Here is a 25,468-nt window from a genome sequence, read left to right as displayed (position 1 = left end):
TGAGGGTTGATGTTTTTTTATTTTTGCTTTTACAACAAACAAAAATCAACAACAGGCTTAAACAACAGGAAGTCATCCAGATGATTCACTGTCCTTTCAAAATAAAACATTTCCAAAAGTAAAGACTGTGAGCCAGTCTAATGTTGAGCCTATCTGGTTATTGGTTATTGGTTACTGATTATCACCATGCAGGCGAGGAGCAGAGCCTGAAACATAGTTAGACAAAAGACTCAACAATTACAGCAGAAGACCTAAGGGTGGCGCTACATCTGCTGGGTGGAGTTCCCGTTCCACGTGTTGTTGTCATCCTCACTGTCCTCCTGAGTCCGCAGACGACAGATTTTACCATCCTTCTTAAAGTCTCGGGGGCGTTTCTCTGTGCTCTGACTGGACGAAGTTTCTCTGACAAAGACATGACACAAGAAGGAATGAGTACAGTACACACCAACACAGCAACTACATAGAAAAAATAAAAAATATCAGAAACATTTTAAAGCATCAAAAATATCAGAAATATTCAGAAAAAAAATCTGAAGAAAAACATCAGAAACATTGAAAAACATCAGAAACATTATAAAAACAAAAATTTAGGAAACATATATAAAACAGCAACATCAGAAATATTGAAAACAAAAATATCAAAAACATCAAAGAACATCAGAAGCACTGAAAAACAGAAATAACAAACATCAAAAATCAGAAACATTAAAAAAACAAAAATATCAGAAACATTAAAAAAACAAAATGTCAGAAAAAAACATAAAAAAACAAAAGTATCAAGAAAAAAAAATGTATCAGAAAGATTATTTTAAAAATGTCAAAAAAAATTAAAAATATATATCAGAAACACAAAAAAATATCAGAAACATTTAAAAAAAAATTCAGAAAAATAAAAAATAAAATGTCAGAAACACTAAAAACAAAGATATCTGAAATATTAAAAAGCATCAAAAATATCAGAAACATTAAAAAACAAAAATATAAGAAACATTACAAAACATGTTCGAATCCTGTAGCTCAATAAGCCTCCTTCTCTTCACTTGTTGAGCTCATTAAACCTAATTAAACATTTTTCTCGTTAAGCACACTAAGCCAGAAATTCACTGAACCCTTTAAAGACAGAATAAACTGAACCAGTCTATCAAGACTAAGTCGGCGTTGGTGGTCACCCTTACCTCTTTGTTGTGTCTGGTGCTGCTGTGGACTTTGTGTAGGAGTTGGACTGATGGTGGGCGGGGCCTCTGGATGCAGTGCCTGGAGGAGGTGGGGTTGAAAATAGGAAGGAGCTGAGGAATCTCCACACAGCCAGTAAAGGGTAAAGGAGCGTGCCCAGAACTGCCCAGATACCACCGCCAGACGACTGAGCAACCGAATTAGAAGGTCTGCTGGACTGCTGCAAGGAAAAACCAGAACAAAGAGGAGTCACAAAGAGACCTGAAACATGAGTCCAAACAGTGTACAAGCAAAGCAAAATGGTGCAGCATAGTGGTAACTAGTTATTAATCTACTTCTTACTTTAGGTAACCTGTGAAAACATCGCTCTGTGGTTGTTCAATGTGTTTGTGAAACTTCAGGCTGCAGACTATTTTAAAACGAGATCAGCCCACCAAGGATTTCTGACTTAATCTAGTCTGATTTTAACACCAGCTAAACTTTCATCTTATTTTTAATGTGGCGATTTCTCAGTACAGCTCTAAACGTTCATATTTTGTCGTATAAACTGTTCTAGACGAGATAAATTCACATATTAACGTAGCTTTACAACTCTAAGAATTTCTGTACACGTATTCCATCAGCTGAGTAGCTGTACTGACAGCGGTTAACACAGAACAGAACCTCTCATTCCATAGTCGTGTTTATGTCAACAACCTCAGATATAAAAGTTAAGACCGTCTTAGGTTACAGGTCTTAAACCTACAGTCTGTCATTTTAATTACGTCAGTAAAGTGATGGTTGATGACGGTTGATGACGGTCCATGGCTTCTAAGGCTGGTAACGCTGTACTCCCTGCCCAGAAAATATGACTGTTTCAGGTTGCTATAGTTACTTCTAATGGAGTAATGGCTAATGGCTGCTGTGCATTAATTTAGAACAGTGAAAAGATTTTTTTGACTGGGACTACTTGAGAAGTTCGAAAGGTGTCCGTATATCAGAAGTTAATTGACATCAATGGAATTTCCAGAGCCAATCAGAATCGAGTATTCACCAAGACCATGGTATAAAGCTGTTTAATGCTTATTCCCTAGTGATTTCTGTAACTCATCCTTTCTATAACTCTGCAGCTGGACCAGCTGACTCGTGCTGCATGGAACTTCACATTCATCACCTTATAGCCTGCCTACCAACTGAGGGCACGGGTGTCTGTGGACATGCCAACTATTTTGGGGTTTAGCGTACCAAACCATACCAACCGTACTGAATCCAACCAGACCCCCTGATGGAAACAGAGACATACAGACTAGAAGGACAGGAACGAGGAGACTTGATGATTAACAGACTAGAAAGATAGGAGCGAGGGGATTTCAAGATCTACAGAATAGAAGGGTAGGAAAAGGAGGTTGCACTGCTTTTCTTGTCTTGGATGTGAACTTGTGACGTCCTAGACTCACCGGTAGCAGCACGATGGATGCACTTGGAGCAAGCTCCAGCTCCAGCAGAGTCTGGTCTAGGTCATCACAGGTGAACTCTCGCCGTGGAAACATGGTTGCCAGGGAAAAGTTACCATAGCGATTTCCCACTTCCTGAAACAGAACCAAAACATATCCACCTTATTCCTAGCCCCACTGATTCTTTGCGTGAAATATGGGCACAACTTCTGGTCCTTTCTATCTAAATTGGACTTTGCACAGAAACGTGATTATTAGAGCAATTTGGACATTAAAATATGTAAAGTTCGTTTGTTTCACCTCTAATGGGTTAATATTATTATCTCTACGCCGTCTACTAAAGAGTACAAAGTGACGACATTACCTTGGAAATTCTAGACAAGCATATTCAGCTAACTTTATTAGCTTCATAACAGTATATTAATAGACATTCAGGTTTTGTTATACGAGTTTGGACACCACCTTCAGAAAACATTTCTAGTTTGTGAGGTTGCTGAATTTTTTTATTCCACCAACTAATCCCTCTTAAAATGTGGGAATAATGACTCAAGTTATCAGCTCTTCAGTTTAGTAAACGTCAAGTTTTGAATTAAGGATTAATTAATATTGAAAGAATTACATCCCAAATGCACTTAAACAGTGAACAGCATGTTTAAAACACTGCTGTTAAAGACATATATTTAACTTTGTCATGTAATTAGTACAACAAACTAAGTAACAAGTACTGAGCATTACAGAAAATATCATTTAAAACTTTTAATTCATTTAACTTTATAGATTTAACAAAAATGAAGCAGTATTCATTGCAGCGAATATTTATTTCAGAACAACCACTGTTGACAGTAAATCACTTAGTAAGCCCTTAGAAGAATCGCGTTTGCTATTATTGTTACTGTAAAAGAAGCTTCACCCACATTCACAGCAGGAGACCCCCCAGGAATAAGGTGGTATCCACCTTGTTTACTTATTTACAGCATAACAATACAGACAGTGTGAACATATGATAATAAAAATAATTGATAATATCAATATTTACAAATTCAAGGTGAATTCCAATCGAGACAACTGTCAGTCATAGTAAGCATCTATCGTTGCCTGCTGTACTAGAATAAATGTATTTAATGTACTTCCATTTTAGCACCGGAATTTCACCCACATTCAGATGTACAGTAGCGGCCCCAGGAATAAGGTGCATAAAACACAATATAATACTCTAACCTCTTAAACCTAGACCTCTGTAGTTATAATAAAATAAGCTGTCTCTTAAACCTAGACCTCTGTAGTTATAATAAAATAAGCTGTCTCTTAAACCTAGACCTCCGTAGTTATAATAAAATATTCTAACTCTTAAACTTGACCTCTGTAGTTATAATAAAATAAGCTATCTTTTAAACCTAGACCTCTGTAGTTATAATAAAATAAGCTATCTTTTAAACCTAGACCTCTGTAGTTATAATAATACACCCTAACTCTTAGCTGTTAGGAGCTGGTTATCAACAAATTTCCTGCTTCTGAACTCTGCTAAGACAGAAATGATGGTTATTGGACCTGCGAGACTAAATCATCTGTTTGATAATTTCACTCTGTCCTTGGGTGATTGTGTTATTTACTGCAAAGACAGAGTAAAGAATCTTGGTGTGCTCTTTGATAAAACTCCTTCGTTTGATTTTCATGTAAAAGAGGTGATGAGTAGCCTTTTTCTCCTGAGAAATATCGCCAAGATTAGACCACTTCTGTCGTTTCAGGATGCTAAGGTACTTACTCCACTTACCACATTATTAAGCAAATGATATTTTATCTTATTTTCCCTAAATATTAATGCAAATGACAGAATATTTTTCAAGTCATCAGCCATTCGAGCATAATTCAAATGTTTTTGAACAAATGTCATAATAATAACCTTTTTTTTTGTTTTGTTTTGTTTTTTGTAAAATAAAAATCCCAAAATACACATTTCCACATTATTAAGCAGGACAGAGTTTTAAAACATTTTTTTTGGTTGTAAAGAACTGAAAATGGTCATTTGTTGAATTTGCAGCATCAGGAGGTCATATTCACTGAAATCAAAAGCTATTTCAATCAAAAACATCTTAACAGGCCAAGTTACATGTTAACATAAAGACCACTTCTTTGATATCACCTTCACAATTCTTGCATCTATTGCATCCAACTTGTGAGTTTTTGGAGAGTTTCTGCATCAATTTCTTTGCAGGATGTCAGAATATCCTCCCAGAATGGCACTTTTGCTACAGAAGGTACTGCTCTTCTTTTTTACCATGGCAGAAAGTGGTCAGTCAGAAACTCTATATACTTTGCCGAGGTCATTTTCACACCTTCAGGTACCCTAAAGGGGCCTACCAGCTCTATCCTCATGAATCGGGCCCAGAACATGATTCCGCCACCTCCTTGCTGACGTCACAGCCTTATTGGGACATGGTGGCCATCCACCAACCATCCACTACTCCTCCACCTGGACCATCCAAGGTTGCACAGCACTCATCAGTCAACAAGACTGTTTGAAAATGAGTCTTCACGTATTTGTGGGCCCACTGCAACCGTTTCTGCTTGTGAGCATTGGATCGGGCGGCCAAATAGTAGATTTATGCACGACTGCAAGCCTCTGGAGGATCCTACACCTTGAGGTTGGTGGGACTCCAGAGGCACCAGCAGCTTCAAATACCTGTTTGCTGCTTTGTAATGGCATTTTAGCATTTGCTCTCTTAATCTGATGAATTTGTCTAGCAGAAACCTTCCTCATTTGCCTTTATCTGCAGGAACCTGTCTGTGCTCTGAATCAGCCACAAATTTCTTCACAGTACAATGATCACAATTAATTTTTCATTAAATATCTAATGTTTTCATTCCTTGTCCAAGGCTTTACACTATTTGACACTTTTCGGCAGCAGAGAGATCCTTTTTCTTTCCCATATTACTTGAAACCTGTGGCCTGCTTAATAATGTGGAGAAGTGCATTTTGAGGTTTTTATTTGTCAAAAAATAACGGTTGTCATTATGAAGTTTGTTCAAAAACATCTGAATTATGCTCTAACGGCTGATGACTTGAAAAATACTCTTGCCATTTGCATTGATATTTCGGAAAATAAGAGAAAATGTCATTTGCTTAATAAAGTGGAAAGCGGTGTATTCATGCTTTTGTTTTGTCACGTTTAGATTACTGTAATTTCCTTCTGTCAGGTTTGCCAAAAAAGAGCCTTCATGGTCTGCAGATGGTCCAGAACGCAGCAGCTCGCGTTCTGACTAAAGCGAGTAGATATGGGCATATTATTCCAGTGCTGGTCTCTCTTCATTGGCTACCTGTTCAGGTTAGAGCAGACTTTAAGGTGCTGCTGCTGCTAACATATAAAATTGTAAATGGCATTGCCCCATTGTACCTGTCAAATCTGGTGAACCCCTATGTCCTTACTCGTGTTTTGCATTCCCAGGGGACTGGGCTTCTAAGTGTCCCAAAGGTCCATAAAAAGACGGTAGGGGAGTGGGCTTTTTCCTTCCGTGCACCGACATTGTGGAACAGTCTACCTGTTGAAATCAGGCAGGCATCCTCCACTGATGTATTCAAAGCAAAGCTGAAGACCCACTTGTTCATGTATGTTTGTCTGTTTGTGGATTCTCTGATGTTTTTTTTTTATTTTATCTCTATGGACAGCGCTTCGACTGAAAGCGCTTTACAAATAAATGTATTATTATTATCATCAAAACCTAAACCTCTGAAGTTATAAAATACTCTAACCCTGGTATGTAGCGAGAGTCTCAAAGGTCATAGGTAAGCACTCTGATAAGCTGGTGGGGCACCAAAGCTATGACTGGAGTGTTATAATGACAGGCAATGAGGATGTCAACAAGTAAAATTTCATCCTGATCCTGATGATAAACAGGATATAAACAAAACCCACCTGAGCAGCAAACTGACGAGCTTCCTGCAATCTGCTCTGAGACGGGAACGTGTTTGTAATGGAGGAACCATCAGGGAGCCGGAACTGTATCCTAGCCACGGTGCTGACATAAAATAAACAGAATTATATTATATTGATCTTATATAGCAATGAAATTAAAAATCAACTTCAAAAAACTTCAGTGCTTTTAATTTATCAAAGTCCATTAAGAGAGAAATAATAGCACACACACAAACACAGACAGATAGATAATGAAATTTGTTTCAATATAAAACTTATCAATATCTATTTTTATCATTATTATCTATTAGACATGACATGTATATAAATATTTATCATTATCTACTTATAGAGATTATCCCAATTTTATTGGTACACACAAATATATATATATATATATATATATATGTCTACAGTGCTTAACAAATTTATTAGACCACCCTAACAAAAGTAAGGTTTATGCCACAGCTGCCCTAAATTAACAGCATTGGTAATTACCAAAATCATTTTTTATGTTTCTGCAATGGTTAATACACCAATATGTAGAAGCTCTTTAACCCAAATTATATTTGTAATGTTAAAATATAATTATTATTATTGTTATCCATGAATTTTTGAATTTACTGATTTAAAAGAAACTGAAAAAATAGTAAAGCACATTAATATTTCTTGATTAATATGTCAAATTACAGTTATTTACTTGCATTCCTGAAGAGAAAAATTAGTTTTAGTGGTTGAATGTTGCGCTTGATTAATTTCTGACTTTTCAGAGAAGCCCAGTGAGCCAGCTCAAATTTGAGTGAATTCAGCTTGAAATCCCTCATTCCTGTTCAAAATGGTGAAACATGGAGAGCTCACTGAAAATGAAAGAGTCCACATTAAAGCACTTCATGATGCTGGATGGTCTTTGAGACAAATATGACAGGTGGTCTAATACATTTGTTAAGCACTGTGTATTTAATATCTGTTTTAAGAGATTAATCCATGTATATTGGTATATATACTAATTAATGTCTATTTATAGAGATAATCACATTTATCTTGGTACATATATATTTATTAATATCTAGTTAGATAATCACACTTAAAGTGATAAATATATTTATTATTATCTATTTATAGAGATGATCACATCTATATTGGTATATGTGGAGCGCCCCCATTGTCCAGTATGCAATTCAGTGTTTAGATATATATAGGATATTGATCAGACATAAGTATAGATCCATAGATATTGATCAGACATAGCTATAAATCCATAGATATTGATCAGACATAGCTATAAATCCATAGATATTGATCAGACATAGCTATAAATCCATAGATATTGATCAGACATAGATATAGAGCCATAGATTGGATCATATGTAGAAACTGATTCATAGATATGGATCATATGTAGAAACTGATCCCTAGATGCACATATAGAGTCTTACATAGATTTCATACCTCCTCTCCATGAGCATCTATGGATCCATAGTTAATGATCCATATTTACTGATCCATAGATATAGGTCCGTGGAGGTGGATCCATACAGATAGATCCATAGATATAGATCATTCATACATACTGATGCCCAGATGCATATGTAGAGTCTAACACAGATCTTGTACCTCCTCTCCCTGAGCATCTATGGATCTATAGTTAATGATCCATATTTACTGATCATAGATATAGGTCCGTGGAGGTGGATCCATACAGATAGATCCATAGATATAGATCTTTCATACATACTGATGCCCAGATGCATATGTAGAGTCTAACATAGATCTCGTACCTCCTCTCCCTGAGCATCGCTTCCTTCCTGGCCTCCTGCTCCATGGTTCTCACCTGCTGAGCAACCTGTTTAGCAGCTTTATCTTCTTCCTGGATTTTGGCATAACGTGCTGCTCGCTCAGCTCGGTCCTAGAGAACAGAAATAGATGATTGTCAATTATTTGACTTGGAGTGATGAGAGCAGGGCTGATTGGTGGACCAACAACTAATGGTACAGCAGATGCTCTGCCTTGATGCTTTCTCCAGTGACAGCTCAAACCCTTACTCAAGTTTTTAGACCGTGTGTAAATGTGAATAAAACCCTCAGTTTAACTTAATTTTACAAGCTTTGAACAGTACAAAGTAAAAGATGTTGTTTCTGTGTGCTAAGTAAAACAATGTTAGCATCCAAAAAAACACTAAGATGTTTGGAAAAGCTGGGTTAATAATGCCTGTCTCTTTTTACCAGCACTATGACATTTTCATAGGGGCTAATATTTTCATCTTCGCCTCTATTCATAAGGGAAAGGTGATCAACGTATGTAAACCTAGAGGTGCTAAAGTACATGGACGTTAATAAGTATAGATTAATGAAAATAAGGTTTTAAAATGGTCCGACCAAAGCGATCTGCTGTTTGACTCGCTCCCTGGCTGCTCTCTCCTCAGCCTTCTCTCGGTTCCTCTCCTCCAGTAGTCTCTTGGTCTTCTCCTCTTCCTGTTTCTTCTTAAAGTCCTGCATGTCTTTTCCCAACTTCCTCCGCTCCATTTCCTTCCTGATCTCATTCTGAAACACAGGAAGGGTAGAGCTCACCTGGATGATCAGACACTGAGGTATGTATGTGTTACTGCAGACAGTCAAGAGTTATTCTATCACATCTACAGACCACACAGAGATCGACATGTAGTCTACAAACAAGGGATGCACGATAATTATTGGTACCAAAAAATATTGCTTATGTTTTACGTATTTTAATTATCCCAACAAAATATCAAACGATAAACTCCATCGATAATATATAATAGGCATTTGTTTTCTTTCTTACAAGACTACACATTCCAAAACAGTAGGTGGTGAAGCAGCACGAGACCCTCTGTTAAGGACCAGAGAAGAAGAGGAAGCAGCCTCAGTGCCAAGAGGCTAACAGAGGTTAGCAATACAGCAGTACTGGCGGAGTTATTCAGCATTTATGGGGAGGATAAGACGACAGTGTTTGCAAAATTTGCCCCACAAAGATCCCAAAGACTGGAAAACAGTCCTCGAGTTTTAGCACAATGGATCTTATAAGTCACTTGAAAGTTTTTATCCTAACGACGTTAAAACTAGCGTTAGCCGCAGGCATTAAGACCTAGCCAATGGCTAATACCAGGATGAGCACTGATTGAGCAGGCACTGGAAACTGCAGAAAGTTTGTTAGAGCCAAAAGGCAACGTCTATAATGACAAAATCAGTCTGACAGTCTCCTGACCCACCGCTGCTTTCATTGATGTATCCCTGCCTGCTCTTTTTGATGTGGTTTCATTCAGTCTGTTTTGGAATGTGCAGTCTTGTGAGAAAGAAAACAAATGCCTTTATAATCGGTGGATTTTATTGGTTAATATTTTATTATCAGGAAAATTAGAATATGTAAAATATATGTAATATCGGCAGATATTTTATCGGTACCCATAATTATCGTGCATCCCAAGTTTGTATGGCTGTGTTGGCTAGTCCGTGCATACATAAGGTGCAACTGGGTGCAACTTGTACAACTGTAACTTGCCATCCATGTGTTGGGCGTTGCTATTATTAAGCTAATGCTACGAAGTTGAACACAGTCAAACAATTGAAACATGCATTGGAACTTAATGAGAATCATTTTCCCCCCTTAAAGGTTACGATGTATTGTCCTTTTTGCAGTTTTGGGTTAGACTTTGAAACGGTAGTCTGCAGTTGGTGTGGCAAAAACATCAAATTCCTGAGTGATGTTGACAAACCAAGCACAAGTGAAGGTGACATCGATCACTGCTACAAAAAAATAGCATATTTGCACTTACTTTTCCAACTTCATTCATTAAAACTTCTGCAACTTTCTGCCTCAGTAACTTGGTCCGTCGGCAATAGGAGTCCCCAGTAACCCAGGCCAATTATACAGTTGGAGTCCCGGTCACTTCTGTTGTGGCTTTATGTTGTTGTGTTGTGGATTTATGTTTTTGTGTTGTGGCTTTATGATGTGTTGTGGCTTTACATTGATGTGTTGTGTTGTGGCTTAATGTAGTTGTTATGGCACAATGTAGTCTCTAGACCTCAGATATAAACCACAATGTAGTATAAAGACCAAAGATGTAGACCACAGTGTAGTCTACAGACCTCAGATATAAACCACAATGTAGTCTACAGACCCTAGATAGAAACCACAATGTAGTCTACAGACCTCAGATATAAGCCACAGTGTAGTCTACAGACCTCAGATATAAACCACAGTACTAAAATTATATCATGTCTACAGACCACAGATATAAACCACAGCATAGCACAGTGTATGCTGTGGCCAAATATTTATAAAATTCAACTTTTTGACTTGTAATCATTTAAACTTAGGAAAAGTGTTCCCTTACCTCCTCCTCTCCCACCTTTCTCTGCTCACGTCGCTCCTCCAGTTTCTTTGTCAGCCTGACAAAAGTAAGAATAATTAACATGAATAAATATCCCTGTTTTCAGATCAATACAGGTACATCTCAGAAAATAAGAATATCATTAATAAGTTCAATAGTTTTGGCCACTCATTTCAGAAAGAGAAACCAATATATTATATAGACTCATTACACAAAGAGTGAAATATTTCAAGCCTTTATTTCTTGAAATGTTGATAATTATGGGTTACAGATAATGAAAACCCAAAATTCAGTGTCTCAGAAAATTAGAATACCATGAAAAAATTAAATATTGGAAAGTCATGGTGTCACACCCTAATCTGCTAATCTACACCTGCAAAGGTCTCCTGAGCCTTTTAATGGTCTTTCAGTCTGGATCAGTAGGCTACACAATCATGGGGAAGACAGCAGACTTGGCAGATGTCCAGAAGACAGTCATTGACACCCTCCACAAGGAGGGTAAGCCACAACAGGTCATTGCTAAAGAAGCTGCTTGTTCACAGAGTGCTGTATCCAAGCATATTCACAGAAAGTTGAGTGGAAGGAAAAAGTGTGGTAGGAAAAGGTGCACCAGCATAAGGGATAACCGCAGCCTTGAGAGGATTGTCAAGCAAAATCCATTCAAGAATTTGGGAGAGCTTCACAAGGAGTGGACTGAGGCTGGAGTCAGCACATCAAGAGCAAATCCTAGACATGGGCTACAAATGTGGCATTCCTCTTTGTCAAGCCACTCCTGAACCAGAGACAATGTCAGAAGCGTCTTACCTGGGCTGTGGAGAAAAAGAACTGGACTGTTGCTCAGTGGTCCAAAGTCCTCTTTTCAGATGAAAGTAAATTTTGCATATCATTTGGAAATCAAGGTCCCAGAGTCTGGAGGAAGAGTGGAGAGGCACAGAATCCACGTTGCTTGAAGTCCAGTGTGAAGTTTACACAGTCAGTCATGATTTGGGCTGCCATGGCATCTGCTGGTGTTAGTGCACTGTGTTTTCTTAAGTCCACAGTCAACGCAGCCATCTACCAGGAAATTTTAGAGCACTTCATGCTTCCTTCTGTTGACAAGCTTTATGGAGATGCTAATTTCATTTTCCAGCAGGACTTGGCACCTGCCAACACTGCCAAAGGTACAAAAGCTGGTTCAATGACCATGGTGTTACTGTGCTTGATTGGCCGGCAAACTGGCCTGACCTGAACCCCATAGAGAATCTATGGGGTATTGCCAAGAGGAAGATGAGAGACACCAGACCCAACAATGCAGATGACCTAAAGGCCACTATCAAAGCAACCTGGCTTCCATTACACCTGGGCAGTGCCACAGGCTGATCGCCTCCATGCCACACCGCATTGATGTGGTAATTCATGCAAAAGGAGGTCCAACCAAGTACTGAGTGCATAGAAATGAACATACTTTTCAGAAGCCTGACATTTCTGTTTAAAATATCTATTTCTTATTGATCTTATGTAATATTCTAATTTTCTGAGACACTGAATTTTAGGTTTTCGTTATCTGTAAGCCATAATCATCAACATTTCAAGAAATAAATGTTTAAAATATTTCACTCTGTGTAATGAGTCTGTATAATATATGGGTTTCACTTTATGAAATGAGTGACAAAAAATACTGAACTTTTCATATTCTTTTTTTTAGATGAAGCTGTATGAATGAATATCCCTGATTTGTCTGTTTGTGTCATAAATATTGAATCAGTGATTTTATTTTCTGTTTCTGAGATGCCAAACTCCTGTCTGCACAACAAAGTTACCTTTGTTGGTATGCTGGCGGTCATAGGGGTCTGGTAGTTTATGGTGGTAGGGGTCTGGTGGTTAATGCAGGTGGTCAAAGGGGTCTGGTGGTTTATGGTGGTGGTGGTAGGGGTCTGGTGGTTAATGCAGGTGGTCAAAGGGGTCTGGTGGTTTATGGTGGTGGTGGTAGGGGTCTGGTGGTTTATGGTGGGGTTGGTAGGGGTCTGGTGGTTTATGGTGGTGGTGGTAGGGGTCTGGCAGTTCATAGCTGGGGTGGTAGGGGTCTGGTGGTTTATGGTGGTGGTGGTAGAGGTCTGGTAGTATGGTGGTTAGAGTTTGGTTGTTTATGGCGGTGGTCATAAGGGTCTGGTGGTTTATGGTGGTGGTGGTAGGGGTCCGGTAGTATGGTGGTGCGAGTTTGATTGTTTATGGTGGTGGGGGTGGTGGATTATGGTGGCAGGTGTCTGATGGTTTATGGTGACAGGAGTCTGATGGTTTATAGTGGTGGAGGTCTCCTGGTTTATGGTGACAGCAGTCTAGTGGTTTATGGTAGCAGTAGGGGTCTAGTGGGATATAATGATGGGGTCAGGTCTGGAGGTTTAGGTTGTTAGGGTCTGCTGGTTTATGGCTGTGGTAGATGTCTGGGTCTATGGTAGATCTTACCTTTCGACTTTAGCCTCCAGGTTCTCCTCACTTTGATTTTGTTGAGAGTTTTCATCATCTGGAGCAACTGACAGAGCATCTATAAAAAACAATCAATACATTAATTGATCAATTCATCAATAAATTCATACATCCAGACTATTGATCATCATTATATCCAGACCACAGATCAATGTATCCAGACCACAGATCAATACCACGGATTAATGCATCCAGGCCATAGATCATCATAAAATCCAGATCATAAATCAATTAATCAAGACCACAGATCAATACATCCAGACCAGGGGTGTCCCAATCCCAATTACATGTATCGGATCGGGGCCGATACTAAGCATTTTTAATTGATCGGCGATCAGCAATTTGATCCGATCAGCCCAGCCGATCATTTACGTCAGTTGCTGTAAATGGAGCACAATTTACGACAGGCCGTAAACACGCCAGTAGCAACAAACAGCAGTAGCAACATTAGCTTTCGTGTGTTAAATTGTCAGAGGTCTGGAAATACTTAAAACGTGAGAGCGAAAATAGTCAGACGGCCACTTGCAGCATCTGTAACACAACCATTTCATGAGGTGGTAGCAGCAGAGCTGTGTTTAACTCTACAAATTTGATCTGTCATCTCCGAAGTAAACATGCAGCAGAATACGGTGACTTCACTACAGCAACAGGCAGCTTCACCGAAGCAACACACTGGACTTTCAGAAGAAAGACAAATACCCTCGAGAGAGCGATAAGGCAAAAAGATAACAGAAAAGATGGTCAAATTCATCTTGCTGGACAACCAGCCCATCTCCATTGCGGAGAACTAGGGTTTTTATCGTCTTCTTGAGGTTTTAGACCCACACTATGCCCTGCCATCTCGACATTACATTACTGACACTACATTACCGGAGCTGTACAACAAAGTACGTGACAGCATACTAGAGAATTCAAAAAAGTAACTTCACTGCCGTTAGCTTCACTACAGACATTTGGAGCTCAGATGTTTGCCCCATGTCACTGCTGAGTCTCACTGCACACTGGATTGAGTCCTCCACCTTCGAGTTAAAGCGTGCAGTTTTACATGCACGCCAGTTTCATTTTAAAGTAACAGTGGGTAAAGAAATAAAAGTGAGGGGGGGATAAAGTGATGTAGCAGCTGTAGTTGCACTTTAGAAATTGCACTGAAATAAGAGTGCTTGTATTTGATATTTGGGTTTTATTGCACTGTTAATATTTTGGTTCATGTCTCTGATCAAGCAGCTACATTTTAATAAGGATTGTTGTTTTGAATCTGTATGATTTATATGTTTTTGATCATATTCAAGTTCAACTGTTTACACCACTTTAAAGTGGAGTTGGGATGTTTTGAATTCATTAATTTGTTGTGACTAATACAGTCAAGTTAACTTCTAAGTGGAATCATAATACTTAAAATTCATTTATTGAAGTCATATGTTAATGTAAGTATTGACTTGGTTACTCCACCGTGAATCTGAGGTTATTTGAGTTCACTTTTTTGACTGCTCAGGTCATTCAGCTGACCACTTTAAGTGGATTTTGATTGTCTGATTGAATACTAAGCACTGCACTAAGTGAATATGTAAATTTATTTTTTGACAGATAATTAAAGTGAAACTGAGCTATTGCACCATTCTGAGCAGAAATGTGATTTTATGTTTTAAACAGGAATATTGGCTGTATTGAACTGAATGGAACAAGTCTGAGATATCTAGTAGTAACAATTGAAACTGTGATCTAGGTAATTATGACTATCGAATCGGGACTCTGTATCGGCAGATAGTCACTATTAAAAAATCGGATCAGGATCGGAGGCCAAAAATACTGATCGGGACAACCTTAATCCAGACCATAGAGCAATGCATCCAGACCATAGATCATCTTAAAATCCAGATCACCAATCAATTAATCAAGACCACGGATCAATACATCCAGACCACAGATCACTACATCTAGAGGATAACTATATCAAAAAGATCAGCAGCTCAATAGACAGATAAAAGAAGTCTGACCTTTTGTTGTCTCAGCTGAGGTGTTGGGCTCTGATGGACCGGGGTCTGACGCTGCAACTGGTTCTGGATCTGATACTGCGCTGTCAAGGCAACCAGTCCCCACATGTGGACTTGAGTCTGTTTTGATCTGCTCAGCATGCATCTGTGAGAGAACAGGTACAAGTGTAAATGAGAGTCAGAGAACAGGCACAGGTGTTTATCAGTTTACGGTTGAAGTACAGTTACTTTGTTTTAAACTGACTTTAGTGGAAGTTAAAGTTCTGGTTTATAAATGTACTATGTGAAAAATATTAAAGTGGGTCACTGTTTGAACATAATCCCACTACAATCCAGTGCATGTACTGAGAGGTACTGAAATTGGTACCTGCTTCACCCTATGGATCCTTTTCATCAGCTCCTCAGCTGAAGGGCTGCCAGGGATGATCTCCAGAGGGATCCCGTTCTCTCCAATGAAGAAGCTTGATGGGATGCAGACCACTGGATCTTAAATGGGGGGGTTCTTAAGGAAAAACATATCACTGATCTGACCTGGGTCAGTGATCTAGCAGTCATCTGTCAGAGATCTATCAGTGATCTATCTGATCTATCAGAGATCTATCAATGATCTTACAGACATCTATGACTGATCTATCTGGGATCTATAAGTGATGTTACAGAGATCGATTTAGAAAATAAATTCTAGTCTCCTAACAGTGATCTATAGGTGATCTAAAAGATCTATCGGTGATCAATCAGAGAACAATCGTAGTTCTTACAGATGTATTTGTGATCTAACAGTTCTACTAATGATTTATCAGCAGTCTGTCAGGGATCAATAACTGTAGTTGTAAAGGATACATATCTGTGAGAACTGCACACATGTCTCACTGTGAAAAAGAAAAAAAAAAAGCATCATTAGGTTACTAATGGGGCTTTTCCACTATGGTTTTTGGCCGGGCCAAACCAAGCCATGCTGATTTGCTTTTGCCTCACCAGTTTGACCGAGTCAAGCCTCGCAGAGCCTTATGAGCAGGGCCAAAGCAAGCCAGCCCCACCTCCAAGCACGCCACGCTGACATCGAAGAGTTCGCAGAGTGCGACTTTCTGGGGGGATTTACACCTTCTGCTACTGATACCCACCATCTATGATCATTTTTCACCCCATGGGGAGACGGGAAGATTCGTTTTATCCCTGCCTCTGCTTCAGCTGTCTATCACTCACATTGGTGGTTTAATGTCAGCATTCACTGTACACCTTAAACATTTATGACACAAGACCAAAACTTGAGATTTTGTGCATACTATCGACCGACAGCGCACAGCTTCTCACACTGAGGAGTGAGATCAGGAAGGATCCAAGATTACGATTTTATCTGCACCTACTAATAACAAAAGTTTCCCCCTTCTCCTTCTGATAGACGTATAACTAGACTTTTGAAAAAGTAAAATGCTGGAGATGTTCAAAATATTTAGTCCATGACAGATTCAGTCTTTAATGTATTAACTGGCGCTAGTACAGCAAACAATTCTCACTACCCAATCCAAAAATATTACTGTGTTCATTTTCTGCTCTCTAGAGACCCATAAATCAAAAATCGGAAGACTGTTCTTTAACTTATATGCAGGATTGTCTATTCTTTTGATGATAAGCGTGAATTGTTTGTTTATTGACTGCAGAAAGAGAGAGAAAGGGAGAGAGAATGTGCAGAGTGGCGTGCAGCATTGTCAATCTACAGTTTGATTTTTGCTTTAAAACTAGGGGTGTGTATTGGCAAGAATCTGGTGATATGATACGTATTCCCATATAAGGCTGCCGATATTGTCAAATTGTGATATATTGCAATACTATGAGCAGGGCAATATTGCAATATTTATATGTATTTATAGCAACTAAGCAATTTTAGGTTAATATGGAAGATACTAGAATTAATCTATTAATAAAAATGAATTAAAATTTTATGTATAGTATATAAATAAAAAAATATATAGTGTATTATAAAATAAATGGTCCTGCATGCAATCTGAAGATGAGGATTTTCCCATTTGCTGTAGTTACTTAAAGCGATACTTCAACATTTTGGCAAATTCGCCCATTGCCATAATTCCTATAGTCTTAGTAATAGGTCCGTTTCCTTTAGTTGTCGGTGCTGGGGGACCGTTAAACCAGCTGCACCACGAACGCTATTTTAGCAGACGGAATGTTTACTGTCCCTCATCAATCTCATCAAATACACAATCCAACAACTCCAAAACGCTCTGGTGGACAAGTTGTGACCTGTACATTCACTACGCTATGAAATAATCATTGAACATTACGAGACGGAGATGTTTTAAAGTTAAATGCAAAGCCGGAACTACACTCCAGACATGGCTGCTGCACTGTGTCACTCCGCCCAGTGGTTCACTCAAGAAATAGTTCCGAGTATTTGCTTCATGTGTCGTAATGTTACATAATTATGCGTTATTATTTCATAGCGTGGTGAATGTGCAGGTCACAACTTGTCCACCAGGGAGTTTTGGAGTTGTTGGATTGTGTATTTGATGAGTTTGATGAGGGAAAGCAAAAATTCCGTCTGCTAAAATAGCGTTCGCAGTTTAACGGTTTAACGGTCCCCCCCAATCTTGAAACAGCTTGCACCGACAACTAAAGGAAACGAACCTATTACTAAGACTATAGGAATTATGGCGGCAATGAGCGAATTTGCCAAAATGTTGAAGTATCCCTTTAAAATGCCTTTAGGATTTTTATGAGACAACTGGAAAAATAAATCAATATAGAGTAAATGTACTCCAATCTTTTATATTTCACGGTATCTCAGCTTGTATGTCTTTACGTAATGACAAGGTGCTTGTGGAGGGAGACTATGGGACACAAGCTGATCCTCATGTCGAACTTTAAGGACTGATGGACTGTGTCGTGAAGAGGACATGACGGGCCAGTGTTTTGATTGTATCACGGAAGCCGTCATTACTAACGTTCACTACACGGCGCAGAACCTTACAAATAAAACCAAGTATTGACTGTATTTAAGGTTGCATGAGTAAAAACCAGTGGTAGCTTCTGCAGGCTTCTTTCATGTTAGCTGTTAGCCACTAAGCCATCGCTATGTTGTCAGGTCCGTCGTATTGTCTGAGTACTTTACTCTGGCGTGGCATATCTTACAAATAACTTGACTCCTGTCTAAGTTTGTACTGCCTTTAATGTTTGGAAGCCAAAATAAGTCCACATATCCGCTATGAATGCAGCAAAAGCTGCACGAGCAACCGCCTCGCTCAGACTGGAAGTGTGACGTGATCTTGTTGTCTAAGCAGAGGAGAAGAGGGAACAGTCAACTGCTTGCTGCCAGCTGGCGGTGCCTGCCGCCAACTAGCAGCCTGGTGGTGAAATTACACCACAAACTACCACACCAACAAAGCAAATTACTAATTAAAAAATTATCGATACTGCATTTTAAAATACTGATACATTATTGTGCCGCAAAATATCGCGATATATCAGTGTATCGATATTTTCTAACAATGTAAAGTCAATCAGATAAGACAGTGTAGAGAGATTGAGGAGGGCTCAAAACACTGCGTTATCAGCTCTATACACACTCTCAAACGGGAAGCTCGGTTGTGGTGGAAAAGCAAATCCTCTGCCGCACTGGGCTGCCATGCCAAGGCAAACCAAGTCAAGTGGAGTCGCTCCATGTAATGGAGAAGCCCCAAAACACATCTTCAGTTTCTACCAATCACTGTTCAGATTTACTGATCATGTGATCACTCATGTGATCAGGAATTTCCTTGTCAATGAGCCAATAGGCAATAGAAAAATTAAGCAGAACGATGTAATGATTTTGCAGAAATCTGTGATGATTCAGCAGAACTATGTTATGATGCAACAGAACTATGTAATGGTTCAGCAGAACTATGTGACCATTCAGCAAAATTACATAAAAATTCAGCAGAACTATGTTATGACGCAACAGAATTGTGAGGATTCAGCAGAATTATGTGATGAAATAACAGAATTGTGTGATTATGAAACAGAATTATGTGACGATGCTTCATAAGTGTGATGATTCAGCTTGGTTAACCTGATAAGTACCTCTTGGCGTCCACTTTGATGGCCACGCAGCAGTCATTTGCGGCTTCGGATACTTGCTCGTTCTCCCAGCTCGCCATCAGCTGAGCTGACTGCTCGTCCTCTCCTGCAGAAAACATTAAATTCAAACCCTTAATCATGTTTTTCATTTTGTGCTGTTGTTCTTTTTGGTTTGTTTTCCTAATTTTTGTTAACTGTTCCAGCTATCACAGAAGTTTAAGAAAAACAACAGATGTAAAAAAAACTGGAACTGTAACTGCCATCAGGGTTGCAATATTTATGCTAAAATCATAAACACAATTATTTTGATCAATATTGAGATCACAACTATTGATCATCATCCATCTTCTTCCACTTATCCAGGTCTGGGTCGCGGGGGCAGCAGTCTCAGCAGAGAAGCCCAGATACTCCTCTCCCCGGTCACTTCCACCAGCTCCTCTGGGAGGATACAGAGGCGTTCTCAGGCCAGCCGAGAGATGTAATCCCTCTAACGTGTCCTGGGTCTGCCCGGGGTCTCCTCCCAGATGGAAATGCCCGAAAGACCTTCCCAGGGAGATGTCCGGGAGGCATCCTCACAAGATGCCCGAACCACCTCATCTGGCTCCTCTCAATGCGGAGGAGCAGTAGTTCTACTTTGAGTCTCTCCCGGATGTCTGAGCTCCTATTGATCACCATTTATTTGTAACTTTTACTGTAACCAACTGCCAGAGCCAGACTAGCACATAAAATGCAGCGAAAAAGTATTTGCCCCTTTCTGATTCTTGATTATTTTGCATATGTATCACACTTAAATGTTTCGGATCATCAAACCTCCTGGATGAGTCATTGTTGCACTCTTGGAGTCAGTTTGGTTGGCCCACCACTCCTGGGAAGGTTCACCACTGTTCCCAGTTTTCTCCATTTGTGGATAATGGCTCTGATTGTGGAGTCCCAAAGCCTTGGAAATGGCTTTGTAACTTTTTTCAGGCTGATAGATGAACCCAGCTTACCAAGAAATGTGGTTAATCACAGTTGGTTTAACGGTGGGGGGGTGGGGTACTTTTTCACATATGGCCAGATAGGTTTGGATTTTTTTCCCTTAATAACATCATCATTTAGAAACTGCATTTTGTGTTTATATAGGTTGTCTTTGTGAGATTCAAAATTCATCAAAATTGGTTTGATAATCCAAAAAATTTAAGGAATCAGAAAGGGGGTAAATAGCCTACTTTTTCACAGCACTGTAGGTGTTATGCTTTGAAAAGCATCCAGATAATCACATGCCCATCACAGGGAGCTCAGGCTTACTATAATGATAAATGGAGCACAAATGCCAGCACCTTTTTATTAGAACAGCATCATCATCCTGCCAGAATGTGCAGTTTTACAAATACATGAGAACATTTCATACCCTTTTTTTTTTTTTACTTTTTTGCCAAAACATTTATAGCTACATTAAAACTTCTCCCTAAATTTGATTGTGCGTAAGCTGTATGTGAAGCACAAATTACAACCAATAAGAACAATTACAATGAACCACCTTTAACTCATCTGAATGAAATATTAATTATAACAACTTGCTGGGCACATGATTCTACGGATGCTTTTCTGAACACAACACCTGCACTTAGTTATGCATATGAATAATGTTATCAAACTGACTACTCGTGGCTATTTTTTTTTCATTTTCCATTCTTTGATCTCAGCATAAATACCCAACATTAAAAAGATTCCTTTACTGTTTATTTGATTTTGTTTCTGAATTGAAAACAAGACCTTTTTTTCATTATTTGATTTTAGAGACAAATAAATGAAAAACAACCTGTTTTTCATTTTGGCTATTTGTTATTCAATTATCAATCAAATTTCAACCGAATGAATGATACACAGATTCATACCACTCTTCCGTAAGCTAAACTACGTAGTACATACAGACTAAAGGGAATCTGAGTAAGAAAAGGATGTAGTACTCAGAATTCATGCTTGTCTAAGACTGTACCACAAAACCAGAGTAAGAACCAAACTGTGATCCCAATTCCAAGGTATGAAATAAACCATAACCCTAATACCAGGGTATGAACCAAATTATCAGAATTAATGCAAGGAAATTCCCCAGCACTGAGACAAGAGTAATACCCCTTTAATTGTTGCTCTCTCCACATCACCCTTTCCCTTCCAGACTGGAACAACAATGCCCCTCTTCCAGTCAGTAGGAATGATGCCTGTTTTCCACAAGGGGCAGATGAGAGCATGCAACTATGCCACCTTGAGCATCTCAGCCTGAATCCAACATACACGTGGGGCTTTGCCGACCTTGAGCTTGTTCACCGCCTCTTGAGTCTTGATATCTGACTCCTCTGTCAGAATCGTACCATCAGGCACCGTACTGCAGAGCAACATGGAGAGGATGCAGCTGACTTGAGGGTCTGTATGGTCCTGTAAGCCGAACAGGCATAACTTGTGCCGAGGTGGCCCTCTACTGCCTCACAAAGGACACGAACCCTGACCTCCACATCACCCTTGCAGCCTTACACCTTGGTCACCTGCCCAGTTCAGTTTTCCATCAAGTCTTGCCCTGAAGCTTGCCTCAATTATGTCAGTGGTTTCCTCAGAGATGGGGAACCCCCTCCATCACAGAGCGTTCACTCAGCTGTTGGAGTGTACACTGAGATGAACAAGCGTAGACTGAGATGAACAAGCGTAGACTGAGATGAACAAGGCCAAGCCCTATGAATAGGTCAGTCTGGCGTGCGGTAAATGCTCATTGACAGGCCTTACCTCTGATATCAAGAGGGCCAGTCGACTCACAACCACCCAGTGCCACCCCCTCAGTGTGACGTCCATCAGCATGGCAGGACCAGTAGGTTTAACCACCCACACTAGTCTAACCAGTGCCAGGGTGCCTCACCTCAAACAAGGTAGCAATGGCCCAAGCCCAGCCAGCTCCCTTGCCATCACAGATATGCGAGAGAGTCCTCCTGAAGAAAAGTCACATTATGGCTGCCAACCCAGAGAGACTGCCTCAGGTTGAGCCGAAACAGTTGAGAACTGGTCGACAACACCTTGGGAACCACCAGCAATGTTCAACCTACCTTGCTGATCAGGCTGTTGCCCCGCCGCTTTTGCGTGACGTGCAGCTTGTCCAACTGCTGCAGCGTCATGAGTATTACCCTGTACTGACCTTTGATTGGTAGGTGTTAAGGTGTGACAGCAGGAAACACAAGAACCCCAACAGCAGACCCTATTAAACCAACTGAAATGTCCATTCTGGATTAATTTCACACATCCATCTGGAAAACCTCCCATAGACTGTATTTGGGAACGGATAGAGCCTTTGAAAAAAAAAAAAAAAAAACTTGGAGGGGTGGTTGGATGAACTTTCTGTCTGTCACATCTTTACGGCCCAGTCAGAGTAGCAAAACACGTGATGGTGTAGGTGTGGGCAGCGATTGACAACTTAACTCCATAGGTAGCTGTAGAACGTGAACCATGGTGACTGTAGACATGTTAGTACACAACTTTTGTCATTTTTTAAAAGAAAAGAAATAAATGCTGTTCTTGGTTCTTTGAACAATGAAATGTCGTCAACTTCTAATAAAACTGACGCTTTAGCAGCATCCACGCTATTATCTTCCACCATAATTGCACTGGCCTCTTGTTGCTGCCTGATTATGTCACGACTCCACCGCACCCAAAAGTACTGCCTCTTACTCCTGATTGGTCCCTTCACTCAATCTGTTTATAAAGGAGCTTTGCAAGATGGATTCACCATTGAGAAACATGTATAGGGGCATATCCATCTGCTTTACAAGGTTAGTTTAAATGTCCTTGCTAACCTGATTAAACTAGTTTAAATGTCCATATCTTCCACATAAATCAGTTAAAACTATCTAAACTAACCTGATTAAACCAATTCAAATCCCCATACTAACCTAATTAAAACCGTTTAAATGACTATATTTTTCTGATTAAACCAGCTTAAATGTCGATATTAATCTAATTAAACCAGTGTAAATGTCCGTATTAATCTAATTAAACCAGTTTAAATGTCGATATTAAGCTACTTAAACCAGTGTAAATGTCCGTATTTACCTCATTAAACTAGTTTCAGTGTTCACACTAACCCGATAAACCAGTTGAAATGTCCTTTCTAACCTGATTAAACCAGTTTAAATGTCCGTCTTTGCCTGATTAAACCAGCTGAAATGTCTTTATTTATCAGATTGCACTAGTTGAAATGTCCATGTTCTCCTGATAAAACCAGTTTAAATTTCTTTATTTATCAGGTTTTACTAGTTGAAATGTCCATACTAAGCTTATTAAACAAGTTTAAATGTCTACACTGGCCTGATTAAACCGGTGCAAATGTTGAGTTTTAACTAAAAACAGTTTCTATTTTGGTTCTGACAGGCTAACAGCTAGGAGGCTCGTAATCTCAGTTCTGCTAAGTGGCTAACAGGCTAGCATGCTAGCGCTGTTCTATGGGATTTAGCGTTAGCTAAGTGCTAACAGGAACACGGACAGGTTTCAAACAGGTGAACATACCTGTGATGACAACCACGAACACGGAGCCCCGCTGTTTGGCGGAGCTGATGGCGTCAGGGATGGATCCGTTAAACCACAGCATATCTGCTAACTACCAAGCTAACACCGACATCAGCAGAGTCAGCTGGAACAGACTTCCGGGTTAAACATTAGTATAATGCTTCCTGTCACGTCATCACACACGAATAGACGTAGACACGTCATCTTGGCCCTCTTTCGAGAGGAATGGCATGTGTGAAAAATAAACTTACAAGTGATCAGTGAAGATCGATTGATCTATAGAGGGACGTATTAGTGATAAATGACGATAGATGAATCTAAAAAGAGACGTATTAGTGATCAATGAGGATAGATTAATCTGTTAACAGGCAAATTAGTGATCGATGAGGATGGATTGATCTATAAACAAACGTAGGCTATCAGTGATATGTAAGAGTAGATTGATCTTTAAACAGACGTATAAATGATCAATGAGGATAGATTAATGTATAAACAGGTATATTAGTGATGAATTAGGATGGCTTGATCTCAAACGTATCAGTGATATGTAAGAATAGATTGATCTTTAAACAGACGCGTAAATGATCGATGAGGATAGATTATTGTGTAAACAGATAATTAATCAATGAGGATTTATTTTTCTATAAACAAAAGTAGAAGTGATCAATGAGGATTTATTTTTCTATAAAAGGAGGATATTGATCTATAAAGGGATGTATTAGTGATCAATGAGGATAGATTGAACTACACTGTCTGGCCAAAAGAAAGTCGCCACCAAAAAAAGGTCACACACTCTAATATTTCGTTGGACCGCCTTTAGCTTTGATTACAGCACGCATTCGCTGTGGCATTGTTTCGATTAGCTTCTGCAATGTCACAAGATTTATCTCCATCCAGTGTTGCATTAATTTTTCACCAAGATCTTGTATTGATGATGGGAGAGTCTGACCGCTGTGCAAAGCCTTCTCCAGCACATCCCAAAGATTCTCATTGGGGTTAAGGTCTGGACTCTGTGGTGGCCAATTCATGTGTGAAAATGATGTCTCATGCTCCCTGAACCACTCTTTCACAAATTGAGCCCAATGAATCCTGGCATTGTCATCTTGGAATATGCCGTGCCATTAGGAAAGAAAAATCCATTGATGCAATAACCTGGTCATTCAGTATGTTCAGGTAGTCAGCTGACCTCATTCTTTGGGCACATAACGTTGCTGAACCTAGACCTGACCAACTGCAGCAACCCCAGATCATAGCACTGCCCCCACAGGCTTGTACAGTAGGCACTAGGCATGACGGGTGCATCACTTCACCTGCCTCTCTTCTTACCCTGATGCGCCCATCACTCTGGAACAGGGTAAATCTGGACTCATCAGACCACATGACCTTCTTCCATTCCTCCAGAGTCCAATCTTTATGCTCCCTAGCAAACTGAAGCCTTTTTTGCATGCCAGTGATTTGACCCTTCTTAAACAGACTAACATCTCTTCCACGACCACAGGATGTGTCTTTCTAAATGATTGTTTAAGAAATGAGAAGTTACTCATTGCATCACCTGGG

General features: G+C 39.5%; 1 protein-coding gene across 1 annotated transcript; it reads right to left on the bottom strand.

Moving 5' to 3' along the window:
• Positions 1-24,065, bottom strand: ubxn4 (UBX domain protein 4). Its single transcript, XM_041807735.1, has 13 exons — positions 23,912-24,065; positions 19,391-19,493; positions 16,160-16,188; positions 15,687-15,805; positions 15,323-15,464; positions 13,308-13,386; positions 10,869-10,923; positions 8,893-9,057; positions 8,296-8,423; positions 6,518-6,620; positions 2,610-2,741; positions 1,176-1,393; positions 1-402 (listed from the first exon to the last, which is right to left on the bottom strand). Exons 1-13 carry the CDS (start codon positions 23,991-23,993, stop codon positions 264-266), a joined length of 1,494 nt encoding a protein of 497 aa, XP_041663669.1. The 5' UTR covers positions 23,994-24,065; the 3' UTR covers positions 1-263.
• Positions 24,066-25,468: the final 1,403 nt, after the last annotated feature.

This window comes from Cheilinus undulatus, linkage group 15, assembly GCF_018320785.1.
Source record: "Cheilinus undulatus linkage group 15, ASM1832078v1, whole genome shotgun sequence".
Classification (NCBI taxonomy): Eukaryota; Metazoa; Chordata; class Actinopteri; order Labriformes; family Labridae; genus Cheilinus; species Cheilinus undulatus.
Note: the sequence above shows the minus strand (reverse complement) of the source record. Positions and strands in the feature narration are given on the sequence as shown.

Bases quoted from the DNA above. Each gene is read 5' to 3' on its own strand.
- ubxn4 (XM_041807735.1), bottom strand. From the start codon at position 23,993: ATGCTGTGGTTTAACGGATCCATCCCTGACGCCATCAGCTCCGCCAAA. The intron at 15,465-15,686 runs GTACCAATTTCA...GTTCTCTCACAG, and splicing joins GGATCCATAGGGTGAAGCAG to ATGCATGCTGAGCAGATCAA. The intron at 403-1,175 runs GTAAGGGTGACC...TGTCTTTGTCAG, and splicing joins GCACCAGACACAACAAAGAG to AGAAACTTCGTCCAGTCAGA.